This window comes from Pseudopipra pipra, chromosome 15 (genome assembly GCF_036250125.1).
Source record: "Pseudopipra pipra isolate bDixPip1 chromosome 15, bDixPip1.hap1, whole genome shotgun sequence".
Lineage (NCBI taxonomy): Eukaryota > Metazoa > Chordata > Aves > Passeriformes > Pipridae > Pseudopipra > Pseudopipra pipra.
Genome location: NC_087563.1, coordinates 11405135 through 11423258, shown reverse-complemented (window position 1 = coordinate 11423258; position 18124 = coordinate 11405135). Strand labels below are relative to the sequence as shown.

General features: G+C 40.6%; 1 protein-coding gene across 8 annotated transcripts in view; it reads right to left on the bottom strand.

Annotated features, from left to right (window-relative positions):
• The window catches only part of EBF1 (EBF transcription factor 1), a 274047-nt gene that overhangs the window by 86501 nt on the left and 169422 nt on the right, over positions 1–18124 (bottom strand). For 4 of the 8 annotated variants that reach the window (XM_064671914.1, XM_064671916.1, XM_064671919.1 and 1 more), the window contains exons 7-8: positions 14734–14815; positions 6797–6914 (exon numbers count right to left, since the gene is read on the bottom strand). In XM_064671914.1, coding sequence (XP_064527984.1) covers positions 6797–6914; positions 14734–14815 — 200 coding nt within the window. Of the gene's footprint in view, positions 1–6772; positions 6915–14733; positions 14816–18124 lie in introns of all 8 variants that reach the window. The other 4 variants (XM_064671912.1, XM_064671913.1, XM_064671917.1 and 1 more) reach the window with 1 other exon arrangement.

Below are 18124 nucleotides of genomic sequence, written 5' to 3'. Positions count from 1 at the left end.
CTTGGTAATATCCAAAAAGGAAGCAGCATCTGGGCCTGTAGACAGAGACTCTGCTCTGGTGAAGATTAAAAAAGACATAAGTATAATTCAGTGGGGCTCAATTTAATCAGCTCGGTTTTGGTTACCTAAATTGGAGTTGTGCAAATCTTAGCTCTGCCATGTTTTGCTGACCTAATGAATCCTATGATTTTATTCCTGAAGAGATCATTTTGATCACAGAGCCTGACATCCTGCACAGCACCCATCAGATAACTCAGCAATTCCCAGGTGAGGAATTGCTCAAACCCTTAACCTCTTCCTGACCTGCCATATACTTTTTAGAAAAATACCACACCCTGACTTAATATTTGCAATCCGTGGATAACCTGAGAGAGTTTTCACAACTTACTTCAAGTGGCCCCAGAGTTAAAATTTTGATGAGATCATACTGGAATCTTTATCTACAAATTTTCTCAAGTAAAGCACCTTTACTTTCTGGCCATGTATTGTCTCTTCAGAGGGCCAAATGCTCTAACTCCATCCGAGTAGACATACTGAACTAATCCAGTCCTAGTGTGCTCATTTCTGTTCGAAGTTCCATCTGGATATGAGACAAAAACTTTGCTTTGAGTGAGACAGCATGGGATCAGGCTGCCCGGAGAGGTTGAGGAGTCTCCTTCTCCGGAGATATTCAAAACCTGCCTGGATGTGATCCTGTGCAACCCGCTCCAGGCGAACCTGCTTTAGCAGGGGGTTGGACTGGATGATCTCCAGAGGTCCCTTCCCACCCCAACTATTCCATGATTCTGTGACACATACAGTAAGTCCACAGGGTAGCAAAGAGGTTAATATTACACACTCGGTGAGGTCAAGCTCCAAGAACATATAACAAGCCATTATGTAAAAAATTGCCTGAATTTATGAGTCACTGCATTTATGAAGGAACTGATATGAAAAAGACAACTTGGCAAAAATAAAGAAAATTATTTCCAGCTTGAAGTTTTGCAATCTTTCAGTATATCAAGGCTCACTTACTGTTATTACTATCCATGTTGTGCAATGTTCTAAAAGTCACATTTTTTCCCTTGTGTATGCATAGAGATGTCCAACAACCCAAGGTATTCTTCCCTCATAGAAAATAAATTAGAAAGTGAACATAGCTCAGAATAACATGCAAGATCCCCTCAAGTAGAGTGGTAGAATCCTAATATTTTTTTTCAATATTTTCCTTCTAAATAATAAATCAAGCCCCCTGCATTTTTCTATATGGAATGATACGGTGCAGAAAAAGCTTGTGTGTTTATATTTCTCATATAATCACAAAAATGTTCTTCTTAGCACAGCACTAAGCTATGACAGGTGCTTCCACCCACAGATGAAACAAGTCAAACTTTAAAGTTTCTTTATTTAAAGCTGGTCAGTTTGTGAATGCAGTAGTCCCTAACTTTGATTGTGAACCTGAACCTGTACCATCTAAGGGTAAAATGTATCAAGTTTTGAAGATTAAGTTTTCTCAACTTGCTGACATTTTTCCCTTCAGTCAGCATTCCATCTTGTAGTAATAATTTCATCAATTAGCACGGAGACAGGCAACATGAAGGGATTCAGGGTTGAAATGGTTAAAATGGAGCTCATAGGGGCATTCTCCTAATGACTTCCCACACTGTCAATTTTTAGTGCTTAATGTTGTGGCAAAGGCACTTACAGCACAAGAAACAGGTCACTAAGTGAGATTTCTGAGCATCTTTCAGGAATTGCCCAGCGCATACAGCTAAATTCAATTCATTCTCAACAGTTCTATTGCAGTAAGACTAAATAACAACAATATTTAAAGGCAGTCAATCTCAAAGGTTTATTTTAAAGATTATCTTCTCAAAATAGTTTATTTGGTGGGGGAAACTTTCCTTTTTTTAGTAACCTAAACAGAAAATATCTAATTAACTAAGACACAGCCTAGCAATCATTTTTGCTTTCAAATCTGAGGACTTAGTGGAAAATCTGTGGTTGTGCAGTGACTGTGGGCTCTCAGATTGCCCAGGATGGACAGGATTGTCCAGAAATGCTCTTTAAGTGTCCTACTGCTGACAAGAGGATCTACCTGTCGTATCCAGCACAGCAACTACTTTTTTTTTACTGTAGGAGGTTTTGCACCTGCAGACAAATGGTCTGAGTCACTCATTACTGTCATGAGCTAAAACAACATTGTAAAACCTTGACTGTCTCAGGTACCACAATAAAGTGATCAAATAATCCAGCCATGCACTATCCTTTCCAGCATAAGGCAGCCACTAATAATGGTTTTGCTACATAATGCCCTATTTTAGGTATACACACACACAGAGATTTATGTATATTTCATATTAAAATAACGGCAGGACATTGCTTTAGAAATCATGGTTGTCTCTGCTTCCACCTGCAAATTTTGACATCATGTCTTATAATTTGTCCCTATTTCTATTCTGCATCTTTCATGTTTTGCTGCTGCTGAGCTCACTCATAACCAAATCATCAGCAAACCTCACTATCACCTAATCCTTCAGTGTTTTCCTATGGAGGAGGAAGGAAAAGGAAAAGAAAAAGAAATAAAACTATCCCTTTAAAAACCAAAGCATTTAAGCTGCTTGTCAGTCGTCTTCCTGACAAGGCCACTTGAATGTATTCAGGAATATTTGCATAAACGCTCACAGTGAGTTCACCGTGGCAGCTAGTGCTAATGGTACATAAAGTAATTTAGTCACTTCTCTTAGGCATCTTGTCAGGGTGATAAGCACCTCCTCTTTGCCTTGTTGCGTATTAGATCATTAGATAATAAAGTGTTAGAGCATGCAAACTGACAGGGTCTCAGGGACTATCATTTTTCGAGGGCATTGCGTTCTGCCAGAGAAGAAAAAGAATAGAGAAATTGATGCTGCAATTGGCTTTACATTCTTGTAAAGACATTCAAAGATTTGGGGAGAAAAAAGAATTTTTACTTTGCAACGATACGAGAGTTTTAACTGGAAACTTTGCAGACATCTGCAGTCATGGATTTATGCTGGTAAACTTGAAAAGAATTGTTGCAAACCCTGCCCGAATTCTCCCCTTTCATAATTTCATCACTTAAATTGCATTGGAAAGATTTTGCTTTTAAATTTGACACCCTGGGATGAACTACGAGCGGAAATATATTCTACTGTTGGGGCCTATTGGTTCTTCACTATACATCTTACTATAGATATATATACTTTAGAAAGGCCAACCACATCGGCTTTCTGGTTTACCATAAATATAAAACAAGTGAGGATCCAACTATTTGTAAATGAAAAAGTGATAATTATTGAAAACCACAGATTAGTGTGGCTTACCCCATTTATACCACACAGAGATGGATGAAATAATAGGCCTCTGCCAGCTATTATTTTTAAAGATAGATATATTTATTTGAAAGACAAGTTTTTTAACCTGCTGGTTTCAAGCACAGTGTGTGGATACAAAACCATGATCTAAGGTCCTGGTTATACTCAGAGGAAAGAGCTACGAAAAGGAACTTTCATTTTACTGTCTGACGAGTAAGATATAAATAGAGATATGTTGGGTGTCCCAAAAATAATCCAGGCTACCTGCTAATGAGATGGTAAAACCCAAGTGTGGAGACACCAGGCTCCTGAGTGGCTCAGGAGGTGCAGTTTTCTTTCCAGCTTTTTGGCACCCAAACTCTCTTTTTGGTGTTGTATAAACTGCAACTCAATGTTTAAGAGCAGTGTGTCCCAGCACAACTTTGTAAGGAAAAATAAGCTGGATATTGTCTAACTAAACTAGGCAATCAACACACCTTCTTGCTACATCCTGTCTCCCCTTTTCCCAGTCCTCACAAAGTCAGGCATTCATCTCTACTGCCATCAGATATTTGTGTTAAAAAGTTAAACACCTAGGAGAGTCCACAGGAGTACATTTGTCAAGGGCATATTATAGTTAGATCCCAGAATTTACAAACCTACGATCAGAAGTTGCTCACCAGAGCAATGAACCAGAGACAAACTAACCATGAGTACGTTCGCTTCCCATCTCCCCGTTTACGGACACTGCTCAGGTCAATCTGTCCTTCCCCTGAGGGAGGCAGAAAAGCTGGGAAGAGGAAAGGCAAACAAACTGTCTCTTTGATATTATCTGAGATAAAAATTCCAAAAGCTGAAGAAAAATAATATATACTTCGTGACTCGAACTGAAAATAAAAATTAATTTCCATGGAGGAAACTGTCATCTATTCCAATGGGTCTAAGGTTTGTGGAGGCTGCCCAAAATTCAAGAGCATTAAGCCTTTTCCTTTTATTTTTGTTTCTTTCGTTAAATGTTTTAGATATCCAACAGCATCATTTAAAACAGTTACTGGATATTTTTTTCTCCTTTTTTCTTGGGCTCACATGTGCATAGAATTCCTGGAGAGCTGGATTGAAGGGTTTAGGTTAAAAAGAAAGACTCCACCAAGCCTTTGGAAAGAGAGCAATTTTGTAGTGTGAAGGTTGCTATTCAAAAGTAAGAATTTACTAGCAGTTGCTTTATGAGGTTGCTTGAGAGGTGCCTGAGAAAGTAGATTAGAAAAATCACTTTTTCCCCAAAAGGTACACATGGAGATATTTTGCAGATGTTGACTTCTAATATCAGCACAGTAACTAAGGTGCGTGTAGATGTCTAAGCAGAACGTCACCTTTTTTTTGTTTCTTTTTGCTAACAGAATTCCTCAGGTTGTAAGAGTGGCAATGATATCTGTGGTAAAATGAGATACTACCTTGCATGAGAGTAAGAGCATTTATGTAGGAGAAATTAAGTACTTCCTTGACCAAAAGCACACACTGAGAAGACTGAAATGGGGAAAAAAAAAGAAAGAAAAAAAAAACATGCAAAAATATGGCAACTACTTTAGTAGGAATATGAGTGAAAGAATAGGAGGAATTTTTTTGAAAGACTAGACTTAATGGAAAGATTACAAAGTTGAGCCGAGAGGAGTTTCCTTTTGTAATGTTCTGCCTTCTGCTAATTAATAAAGACAGAGTTCGTACATTCCTTATAAATTTTCAGTAAAAATTATGACAGTGGTTTGTTTATTAAATTAGGTTGTTGGCAGGATGAAAAAAAATTCTGTAACATGAATTATGACTGAAAATGGCTCATAGCCTACATAAAAAGTTAGAGCTAAATAAATACAGATGTAAGTTATGTTTATATAATGAGAAACGCTGCTGAGCTAAGAATTTTAGGTTAGTAAGTGTGAACTACAGACCCGATTCTGCAAACACTTATCAATACCCTCAGCTTCTCTGACACAAGAAGCCTCATTGATCCCAACAAGACCATATGTGAGCATAATCTTAAATATATGCATAAGTGCTTGCAGGACTGATGCCTGAAAGCATAAACAGAATAAAAACTATTTACAGAGGAATCCTGAGTAGCAGAAACCCACACATTTTCCCATCTCTCAGCATTAATAATTTCTTTTAACATATCTAGTTAACATTTTTCTGAGTGGCATTTGCTTTCCCAGAGAAAATTTTATCTGGTTTCTTCAAACTCTTTGGAAAAATCTATTTAATTATTCATCAGATCCTTGGCAAATATTTGTGAAACAAACCAGCATAAAGGACTGGTGCCTTCTGCACTCTACTACTTCAATGGGAGCTGAGGGTACACATCTCTTAGAGGGAGCAAGCACCTATTGAATTTAGGATTATAAACAGCTTTGAAGACAAAGAGCTATTCTACCAAGCTGGAACAGAGAGAGGGGAGTGAAATGCCCTCTGTTTTTGTTTTGTTTTTCAGCAGTAGTCATCAACTTTGAGGACAAAGAGCAAAACAAAACATTAATCAAATCCAGATTTTTCAAAGCACATTTGCACTCAACAACTCCCATTTTAAGCACCTACAGTCACCAGCAGATGTTCCCTTCCAGGACCAGCTGACCCTACAGAAGAGATTACTGTCCCCCAGGCTACTTCCAGCCACGTGCCCTCATCCCACCCTTGCTGGGGTTTACTGTCCTTTCAGAAAAGCCAGACAAATTGCCTTGCACCATTTCTCCTTCAATCATTTCAGCAAAATAAGCTGGATTGGCAAAGAGTGATTATTTAAATGGTTTAATGCAAATGAACTTCATTGGACTGAAGGAGACCAGGGAGCAAGCAGACAACCATCTTAGCTGGCATGTCCATGGTGAAGAATAGCCTGGAGCAGGGAGGAGAGACAAACAGCTGTGACATGCAGGGAAGAGCAATGTCCTCAGCTGGCACAGCTGGAGCCAGAAGAGAACATTCATCCATGGCTTGAGTAAGCAGATGGATTTCCAAAAGGGCTCTGCTTTCATTTAGGGCAGTTCAATCTCCTAGAGAGTTCAGCACCCTATAGATAGAAGAAATCCAGTCCAAAACTTGGATGCTGAGTATTTCAGAAAATATGCAGGATGCTTTAGATGTACAGTCAAAAATCAAGGCAATGGAAAAAAAAAGATCAGACTCCAATTTTGGGTGCTGAATAGATGGAACCAGCAAAAAAAAAAAAAAAAAAAAGAAATCACCACACTCCACTGACACACAGGACAGACTTTGCACCCATGTTTGCTTAATGGTTTGTAATTTCAGTGCATTTAGAGCTGACCTACTTGAAAAATTCCCCCTTTGGTCTGGAGGCCAGTATCTTTAAAATATCCAGCCCCAAGGGTATAAACTGTTACAGGACAATTTGAAACCAGTAGCCAGAGACGCAAACCAAACAAATCCACATTTAAAGTAGCAATGCCAACCAATGAAAATGATATGCCTACCATGTTCCAGATAAGAAGGCGTACCTTCCGAGGGATCGAGTCTTCGAGCTCTCCGCCCGTGCTTGGAATTGTTGTGTACAAACATATTGTCCGACACTGCCAACACATGGCCATCAACGTTGACTGTTGTAGACACCACGACCTGCAAGCACAAGAGCAAAACGTAGGAAAAAATTGGATATATCTGTATGTTTTTTAAAAAGCACACAGTGTAATAAACTCAGTTAAATAAATAACAGCTGGGAGCTGTAGAAAATTGCATAGCTATTTCGCATAATAACTGGTGCTTATGCTGTACAAATCTAACAAGAGACGCTATTGATGAGTGGGTCTTTGGCATCGAAAGCTTTTGATGCAGTTTTAAGTCAAATTGCAGAGTTTGTAGCTGCATGGCAGACAGCACACTGTTAACCATCATTTTAACAAGAGGATCTTTATTAAGTATTTTTTCCCCTATACACAAGGGCAGCTGTGTTTCACCCTAAATTATCCCTCGGTTTCCATGCTGAAGTAGATAGAGCTGTTGACGTTGCAAATGAGAATAAAAGAAAACAAAAGTGTATTTTGTAAAGTTGTAATGAGAGTTGTTGCGTGCCTTACCCCCACCCTTCTCTGCTGCCATCCCCTCAGTACGGTCACTGCAGGTTGTTGGACTTGCCCAAATTTCTCCCAAGCTCTATCTTAGGGAGTAAGTATAGGTATGTTTGTGTACACATGCACGCTTGACAGTGGGGTCTTGATCTGGAGAACACAACCCTATTCATCCAGTGTTAGAATTATTTGTATTTCTCAACTTATCTCAATGTCAACACCTGGGATTTGGTTTGAGGTGAGGGAGACAGAGCAGGACTGCACTGGAGGCAGGATCCGACACTTCTGGTCCCCAGAGCAGCCTGAGATGGGAGAGGAGCCAACCCAGCAGGGGCAAACAGGCAAATGTTGGGTCCAGAGTAGAAGACCCAGCTGCTCAGAGGTGTCCAGAGGGACCCTTCAAACCTGAGGCTCAGTAGGCACCATCATAAAGGAAATTCCTGTTCAGGCTGAGGGCACCTGAGCCATGAGACATCATAGAGGAAACAAGGGGATGCATGGGACAAGTCCCTTGCAGAGCTGCGAGCCCATCACACCAGGTCTCCTCCTACCCCATTCAGACCAAGAAGTGTCAGACTCCCTAGCTTTCATTCAGCCACCCCTCCCACAATATTTTCCCAACAATGTCATTCCCAGTGTTTTACCCCAGCCAAAGATTTGGCCTTCAGCTGGCTGCTGGTTTGCCAGAAGCACGCATTGCCTTCGAGAACTTTGACTAAAACAATAAGAAGAAATGACCTACACTTCTCCTTACATTAAACAGGGAAAGGGATTAAAGACTGAAACCCACAGAGATATGTTTATTCATGCGACCTCTTACAACCAAATATAATAATTGTCTGTTAATTGCAGTTTCAGCTCCCACCTCATGCTTCGACATGTGAAACAGCAATCAGCAGCTCCTGTTTAATCCACCTATTATGTTGACTAATTAACTTTGCTCGACAGTTTATTTCTTCCTCCATTATCAGCCCCTGTCAGCCGCAAGCACACTGCCGCAAAGGGGGACCTCAGCCCTTTTGATTGATCACCGATAGATTGACATGCAGATTAATTTAATTAGAATCACCTCACTTGAGAAATGAAAGACAATGGCAAGGGGGCTAATAGATCTGCTCTTATAATGAGGCAAGCCTCCAGAGCCACGGCAGAGGATTTCTGATTTATTTTGCTGAATTCCCCAGTCGCTCTGAAAGGCTCTCGCTTTAATTGTTCTTGGTTTTGAGAGGCTTTAGCCTCTGAAGAGGTGAAATGCTTTACAAGGATTGGCAAACATTGGTTCAACTCTCTCAGGAAGCTGCTGCCTCTCAAAGTTGGTCAAATGGGGACACTTAAAGGATCGCTTACAACTATTCAATTCCATCACTTGAATTGGATGGGGGGGGAAGAAAAAGTGGAAGAAAAAATTTTCTACCTATTTCTGGCCCCTGATTAAAACACTCAAAAAGTAAGCAAAGCTGTTAAACTGCCCATAGCCCATTCCAAACTCTTTGTCTTTGAAAAGAGGAATACAAAAGAGAATAGTTTATATTGGAAGGGTCCTAAACCCATCCCTCAGAATGGCATTCCAGGCAATAGATTTTTGTATGTGTTTTAAGTGGAAGATATTAAAATACAGAATAAATTATTCAAGAGCTCTTATAGATGGAAATTTCAGGAAAAGGAAGCACCAAACACTACAGGAAAATTTTTCTGAAATCAAACTAAGGGGAAGAAACCCTAAGCCCTATATATAAAATTCCAAAAGGGATTTCAAAAGTAATTTATCTATTGCATTCCTGAGGGATAGAATAAAGTTTATAATATTTTCAATAAAATATGATTTTATAGTAAGTGGCTCAGGGTTTGCAATTCTATTTGTGCACTTGCAACCATTGTAAATTCTTTGCAACTGGGATTTTGAGCCAAATCCTTGGCATCACCTGTCACAACTCCATGACTTATGTTAGCTCTTATCTTCTTCTATGGGTCTGATTAGATGCATATGAAAATTAACACAATTACAATTAATAACAATGGCTTCAAGATAAAATATTTTCCTCAGTTCTAAAATGCTGTAAGTACACACAGATTTCCCACTGAAGCTGATCGATCCTGTGCTGAAACCAAAACTTTTGAACATTTCTAGAAATAGGATTCCAGAAAAATAATGAGTCAAGAGTACTAACAGTAAGGTAGTTCTCAAATCTGTGAAAATTCTCTATTTAAGTAGCTGTTGGTACACATGCACCTTTCTAGGGAAGAACTTGGGAAGAAAATCCTGGCAAGGTTTTATGTGAGTAAATCTACATTTAATTCCCCCCCTCAGGTTTCCAAAACTGTTGATGCAACATATTTTGAATTACTTAACAGTGTCTTCCTACCTCCCTCCTGAACAGAGAGTTTGATTTACTACAAAGAGACCACATTGGTGTGGTTCTTCGGTGTCGTTAGCAGAAGAAACTATAAATGGAATCCCCAAGAGAAACTGTTTCCAGTTGCAGGAAATGCAGAAAAAAACCCTCTTATGTGTCTGTTTGAAAAAAAGATTATTCATAGTGCACCTGTAAGAAGCAGCACACCCTTACTGCTCAATTCTTTAAATGAAAATTCTCATTAATAGAGGAATACTGAGCATACGTGGCACTAACAAAATATTAATGCCTCCAATTATTAACAGAGTTTAAAAAGCACCTTGAATATTGTGTGCCACAGTTACCTACTTGGATTGCTACAGAGCACTTAACATACTTACAAGTTCAACTCATATTTTTTAATCTAAAAAAATACTACAGTCTCCTCATTTTGATTTTGAAATGACTGGGATATGTTCAAGTTAAAGCACATGCTAAAACTAATTTGTGGAGAAATCATAAAATTAGGGGGAGGGGAGAGCCAAAGTATATGTGGAATAGGCACTGAGGCATCCTAAAACACAGACTGTAGCAAGAGGGAAAGGCACACTACAGTTTAATAAATGATTAATGAGGTGCTGACACATTAATGTAAGCACGGGGACAACCAGGCCTGCCAAATCTCAAACCTTTCCAAATTTTGTCAACAAAACACAGTTTTAATTTGGGACAGGCAAACATGGAAAATGATTTCGAGCTTTAGCTTTAGCCCTTCATAGATTTTGAATTTAAATCCTGTATCAACAGCAGGGGAGACAGAGGTATGAAAGAAACACATCAGTTTACAACTTTCTTCAATGAACTTGGCACTATCAACCGCAGTAACGTATCCCAGCTATGTGAATTATTCCTCCTGCCATTAAATAGTGCAGTTTGTGAATACTTTGGGGCTTAGTTGGGTTTTTTTTTAATATTCAGAGACCAGGAGCCTGGAGATCAAGCTATTTATCCACGTTTAGCACTCGGCCTGTTTATTTGGTATAGTACCTCACCTAATATGTCAAAATTAAGCATTGCACGACTCCTCATTTTTAACCACAGTCCATTAAGCTTTGCTAACTGATTAAGACATAGCATGTTCCTTGTGCTTTCAATTTTTTCCAGTGTATGGTGAAGGATCTGATGTTTTTGCAATGTCTGCAGCAGCCGGTGGCAAAGGCAGAGAAAATCTGGTTAAGATGATTTCCAGGTTTGAAGTATGTCATTAGTGTTAAACCTGTAACTCCAGTGGTAGCAACTCTTCTGAAAGATGTAAATGACTTGAGCATATCTCTATTTTCATCACCACTTGGTGACCTCTTCCTGTGATGTATTGACTTCTTTATTCTAGTAATCAAAAATCCCTCCCAGTTTAACAAGACATTCAATAAGGTGCCAAACTTAAAGCACATAAGTACAATACACTCAGTAATTTTGCTCACGTGCTCAAGGACAGGCCGAGCACTTAATTACCTTGTTGAATTGGGCCACAGCTCTCACTGCTATTTTCCAGTCTTCCTTTTTTTTTTTTTTTTTTTTTGCCTTTCCCTTCTCTGGGGATGAAGCCTTGCATGTCCAAATTCCATTATCTGGGATTCATGAAGCATCATCTCTGTCTCTTATGCAAATTTGCAATAAGACACAAGTGGCTTCAATTCAAACATGAGTGGCAGCATCCTATGGAGGCAAACGAGCAGCCTCAGCTGCAGAAGAGGCTGTGGTAACAGAATCAAACAGCATGGCAATTTCTAAGTGACTTTCAAGGTTTTCATAATAAGTGAATGTTTGGGGTTTTACACAGTGACACAGCCTGAAAAGTTTTCTCTAAATTAAAACTTGACATGTGTCAGTTTGCAAGCAGTTGTGCTAAAACAAGAACAACAAGATAACTAGGGCACCTGGGTTTCATTAATTACAATAACATACAAAACTGTTTAGATTGTATGAATGAGTTTTTAGTTCTGAAAAATAAAATCTGGGCAGAGTTCACCCATGACACCATCTACTTAGTAGTATTATTATTACAACTAATTGGGGCGCTATAGCCCATCCCACCAAGAACGATGACTTATTGTGATGAAGAATGTAAAACCAGACTGAGCATCTGCTCAGTGGGGTTTCTGGAATAAAAAGGTAAGGTTGGACAAAGGTGATAATACATGATAACACCAAATGTTTTGTGCAATTGGGTTGGTGAAACATAGAGAGTAAATTATTTTCTCAAGGACAAGCAGGGAGCTTGTAGCACAGCTGAAAGCTCAACTCAGCTGTGTGAGTCTCTGCATAGTACTTGACTTCTCCTCCCTGACTGTCTCCTTCTGCTAATAGAGACACAACTAACACAGCCAGGGCCAGCACTGCTCCAGCATGCAGTTTTGCTGGCACTCCACACTGCTCCAGTTGTCACATGCCTGGACATCTCAGACATACAGAGAAATTTATTTCCTTCCAGGCCCACAACAGCTTTTATGTTAGACTTATCACACTCCCACATTTGCACAGAAAGTTCAGGATAAAACTTCCTAATTCATTTCTGTTTGTGAGTCTGAATGAAGTTTCACACACAGGTCGCCTGAATCAACACACACTCTGCCTCCTCCCTGTACTTTCTTAACATCTATTATATCATACGATAATCAGACAAATCAGGGAAAAAATCCGGCCCTAAAATTGACTCAGAAAGGAAATTTTCTGCAGGGCTGGTCCTCAGATAGTGCAAGACTCGTGTCCTTGACCCTTCACTGCTTCTCCCACCAAAACCATAAACTATGTTCCAAGAACTACTAGCAGCTTTTGGGGACTGACGTGTGACAGACCATGGCCAAAAGTTGGACAAATCTCTGCGCAGCTTCGAAGTCCAGCACAGATAGGGGAATGAAGGAAAGAAAAGTCTCTGGGGTTTGTGTAAAATGAGTATGCTACTATTTAATAATTATCTGGAAATATCTTATCTTTATGTTTTTTAACCAGAATTTTGACATCATCATTAGAGACCTTGTAAGTCACTGGCAACATTTCAAAGGTAGCTGATAGCAAACCCTCCACTGACTTCACAGGGGCCCAGATTTCACTTGATTCCTACACAGCATTGCCTCGAACATCTAGGAGCATCATATCATTGAGATACTATATGCATGCTTGGTCCTTTTCACCCTAAGAAATTATAAATGAAGCCTGGGCTCTGTAGAGTCCAGCTGTTTTATTTTAAGAAGTCTATTGCTAAAAGAGCAACAAGTTCAAACTTTAAAAAAAAAAAAAAGGAAAGAAACAAAAGCATCTATTGTAAAACAGTAAGCCTGGGCACTGAACAGAATGCTGAGAGCTTCAATACCACCCTGTATTATAGTAGGAGTGGTTCACTCGGCTGAAAGTGATTAATTTCTTGAAAATGCTAAGGTCACACTAATTGACATGACCTGTGTAATTAAGCAGTCTCTGTTTACACATGGAAAGCTCAACTGCTGTGAAGCTGGGTTTGTATGACAGAATGTCTTTACAAGTCAAGAGATCAACAACCTTTCCTATGTCCTACCTACCCGCTGACACAGGCTCCTGATTGCTGTTCTGAGAGAACACGCAAAGGCATCACCATATGAAAATCAGCCTCGAGCCTGGACGAGCACAAACCCAGCAGAGTGTACATGTTGTGAAGCAAGCTCTGACAGGCCCCAGGGGTGACTGCTCGGACTAAACCCCTGTGCTGCTGAGAGCCCTTTTTCCACCTTCTCTCTCAGTGATAATGCCCTCTCGAATCACAGGAGAAACATGACGGAGGGAGGAGTGTGGGGTGAGAAGCCGAGGGCTCTGCCTTGTAACACTAGCTTTTATACTGATTAATTTAATCCCTGTGGCCACATCTCCTCATTTCTGCACTTCTATGCTCAGGGACAAATAACACCCTTCTGCCTTCCAGCGTTGCTGCAATTAAGCAGTTCGACAAAAGACATTCCACATATAAATAATATTGTCATTTACATAACATTTAGCACTTTTATTGAAGTGCGACAATGCTGGAAAAGAAGCAAACAGGGTCCTGAATCACTACAGAAAGCAAATGTATTTTGGAGTTGTCTTCCTCTAGAGACCCATGTGGTCTATGGAACAAATCTCGTTTCTTCCTCAGTACCCCGAGGCAAAGCCACACCAACAGGCTCTACCATGTTTTCTCCCTGTGCTATATACACTCCTCCTACCAAGAGAGGAGGTCCTTTGACTCTCTACCCCATATTTTTATTCAGCACATACTCAGATAAAGCATTATTGTCACAGTTAAGGGATCATGTCTTCAATAAAAGGGTTGGAGCATCTATTTCTCAGTATTGCCACCACTTCACACTGCTGCCAGCACTGGCAAAATGCATGTGCAGACTATCTTCCTAAGGGACAGCAATGTTCTTGATCCCAAAAGCAGTCGTGGACATAGATGTAGCATAAAAAAATGTTGGTACTGCAGCTCCCAAGTGCCATATGCTGCAGCATTGGGGAATACCAGACCAAAACATCCCAAGAAAGATACACCCAGTGGTAGTTTTTTCTAAGTTCTGACTAGAGGGATGGACCTTCATCCCACTGATGCACGTTTGAGTCTTTACCACTGCTAAAGAGTAACTGCTGATTTTATTAATCGCTCTTACACCCTCTTCTGCCCCTTCCAGTAAACATGGTGCTCACTTAGTGTTTCCATGAAGAGAAATAGTTCTCCAGGCAGAAAAGAATGTCTCAGAGTCCCATAACCAAAAACAACAGTGAGGTCATTTTGATTTTTTTTTCATGCTTTCCCTTCCGGTGGAGATGACATTATCTTCAAGAGTTCTCTTGTCCAAAGCAAGAAAACCCAACTACTTCCTGCCAATTCTGCTGTGACAAGAAGTCCTCGGGCAATATTTTGTGACCTTATGTTTTTAGCATCTTCCAATGAATTACTAGGTTAGTTTGGGTCAAAGTACTTCTGTCCCTAACAGCTGCTGATTTTTAAAGGAGGAAGCGTGTCTGACTGACCTGGAATCGACGCATGTCTCGAGGGTTTCCTGCATTTTTTAGGCAATTTTGGTTACATTTGAGGAAAAATTTCAAGAAGAACCTGCAGATAAAGAGAAACGGACATTAATGTCTTATAAACAGTCTTATAAACAGTATTACTATGTGACATCTGCACATTTGGTCCAACAAAGACTTATTTATGTTCATATTCCCAACTCAGACAAATCATCCCACTGACCATCCAAAGAGGAAGTGGAGCTTGCATGGGCCCCAATCTAGCAAAACATGTAAGCACACCCTAAATATTTACTAATTATTACTATTTATTATTTATTAAGCATTAATTTCATGTTTCTGTTGTGTCAGAGCCATTAAATTTTGCAGTCAGTCCCTCTACCACACTAAATGGCCAGGCTCCCTGTGCCATCCAGAGCAGCAAGGAACAGACACATAATTCAGCACAGCAAAAAGAGGACAGAAAAATGTCAGATACGAAAGTTCCCTTATGTATAAATGAGGTTTTGTTTTACAAGTTCACTGTCTTGTGCAAATTTTGATTTAATACAAAAATACTGAAAATGTTCCATACAGTTGAAATCTCCCTTCCATGATTAAACCCTGTTTGTGAATAAAATTAATGCTCAAATAGTGGCTAGCGGGAGCCCAAATCCCTGAGAGGAGAAGGGGGGAAGTCTTGGTTAAAAGACTGACTTCATGGAAAAATGAAATATTTTTAATGCAGTCTATTTCCTGACCATACACAGTTCACTGAAGTAGCTATATGACCCTGACATATATCTCTAAGAAAAGACATTGCATTTTACAAAGCCAAAGAAAAAAGCAAACATTTCACTGAAAATATTTCCTTCAGTGTTATGCATCAGTGGACTGTAAACTCATAAAGACAAGTCAATGAATAATAGTGGGTCTCAGATTCCAGGCTTCCTCCCTGAAAGCCAAAGTTTATCAGCCTTTTATCCAAAATAAACTACAGACTAAGGTCTACTAAAGCTCAGCCGTGCAAAGTTTAATCCTGCAGCAAGTTCAAACCTCAGTGTAACCAGACAGCAGCATTACACATGCAATAACCACCAGTGACTAAGCAGAAGTTAATCTGCCCTGTTCCCATATCCAGGAGTGGGGTGGGGTACAGTTTGATCCTGTTTTACATTCAGTCTGAAAGCATCCCTCCTTTAGCACCCAAACTGAACACTAGGTCAGCAGAATTTGCACAGACTGCCACCAAGAAAGGCAACACTGCAGGGTAAACAGCTTCAGAAAATCCGTTTTTGATGAGCAGCATTCTTTGCCCTGCTCTAGTTGTGATGCTGCCTCCCAACAAGGCAAGTTTTGGTGCTTGCTGCTCCATGTCAAAAAAATCATACTAGACAAATGGCTACAAGGACAAATTGAAACTCCAAGGGACCGTTTTCATTAAAGAAATGCAAGGTAATTTAGAAGGATTATAAAATGTGATGCTTGGGATTATCAAGGACTGGATCTCCTGACCCAGGGAGTCCCTTCTAGACCTGAGCTTCTAAATAAGAGCAAGCAATCAACACAAAATAAACAGCCACCACACTTGAACAGGGGTTTGGAGACAGTGTTTGTTTACACTAAAATAAAGAACAGTGTTAGTCATTGCATTTTCTCATCAAGCAGCTTTTGATATTCAACAACGCAAAGGTGGTGCTATTTGTTGTAGGTGTATGTGTCTTTTTAAGCCTCTAATGGCCAGCTGTGACAGCCTGACTCAGATTGTGTAGAAGGAGCTGTCAGCACAAATCTTGGCATCTCGAATCCAGACAACTGCTTGCCACCAGGCGAGGGTTTGTGCTCGTGCCAGAATGGATTTTGAGAGACAAGCAAATAGGGCATTAATTCCGCCAAAGAAAAACGAAAAGCGGGGAGAATTCAGGATCTTACACTTCAGATGATGGCTTTCCTGTCAACAGCTCGTCATTTAGCTCACAAGCTATGAAGGGCACGGACATCAGATCCCTCTTGCCCTAAGCTGGCCCTGTCTTGCGAAACGCTGGCAGGATCCAGAGACCACCCCTCTGCGCGACATTGCTCGCTGAAATAAAAAGCCTGGCCATCTGTTGGGAGGCAAAGACATCCCTGTCAGCTGGTGCCTACAGCCTCGAACAGGCCCTTATGTGGCAAAACCTCTCAGAGTCACTGACTCTTTGGGGAGAAGCTGGCGCTGCCCTGGGTTTACCGGGGGATTTTGGCGGCTTCGCTGAGTTCCAAGCCCAGCAGCCTTCCTCCTGTCTGCTGCAGCCCTGGAGCAACACCCTGGCTCCAGGGGGAGCGGGGACATGCAATAGTTAGAAATATCTGTGGTGACAGGCAGTGTCAGCCATGCAAACGTGGGAAGCACCTTCATGGTTTGCCTTTGCATAGCACACAAGTGATGGCTAATGAGGGTTGGTGGGTTGATTCAAGGCCCCCCCCCCCCCCCCCCCCCCCCCCGAAAAAATCGAAAGCTCTTTGTGAAGCTCTCTGGAGAAACACTGGGCCTTCCCTCCCTTTACAAAGTTTGAGCTCATGCCAATTCAAAGGCTTGGAAAATCACTAGAAAATACAAGAGTTGGCTTTTGGATTCTGCAAAACTCTAACCCAAACTTTCAAAGTCTAACTCCATTAGCACTCTGCTATATCCCCCAAAGGCTACAGAAGTGTCACCAAAATAAACTGCAGAAGAAATGAAGCTCATCTGTTTAAACCTACCAAAAAACCTCAGGCAAGCAAGCAAGCAAACAAAACTTCCTTTGAATTAAACCAACTCCAGAAAAAAATTAACTTGAAAAAATAACTGTTTTCAGAGGAACCCCAAGCTTACACAGCCAAGTTCACTCACTGCATTTTAAGCAAAAAGTCACCAGTTTACACAACACATTCTGCCAAGCGCTGTATTTTAATTCCACTGAAAGACAAAACAAACTATAGGCTGCACTTTGTTTAGGAACACACCAGAGCTGGAGTCCCCCCGGCTACACAAAAGCATCCCACACTCATCCAGGCGAGAGCCGAGCGGCTCCTGAGCTGGCACAGCACGCGCCGGCTGACGGTCTCCCCCCACTTTGGCAGGAAGGTGGATGAGAACAGATTAAGACAAGGGTAATGCAGAGCATTTTGATTCATGGGGTTCAGCCCAGTCTCTTGGTTTCTGCTTCAGCTGCTTGTTCAGGTGCCTTCATCACCTCGAGTCCGGTCCTGCCAGCCTTGCTCATTAGCAACACTTCACTCTGCAAATAGTTCAGATTTAGATTGACAGGACTGGTCCAGGAGAAGTGCCAATAGAACTGAGCTCTTTGGAAGTATAAACCTCCATCCCCGTTTGTTTGCATCTAACTTCTTCACAGAGGGTTATTTTTTTCAATTCTTTCTCCACATTTGGCAGGGC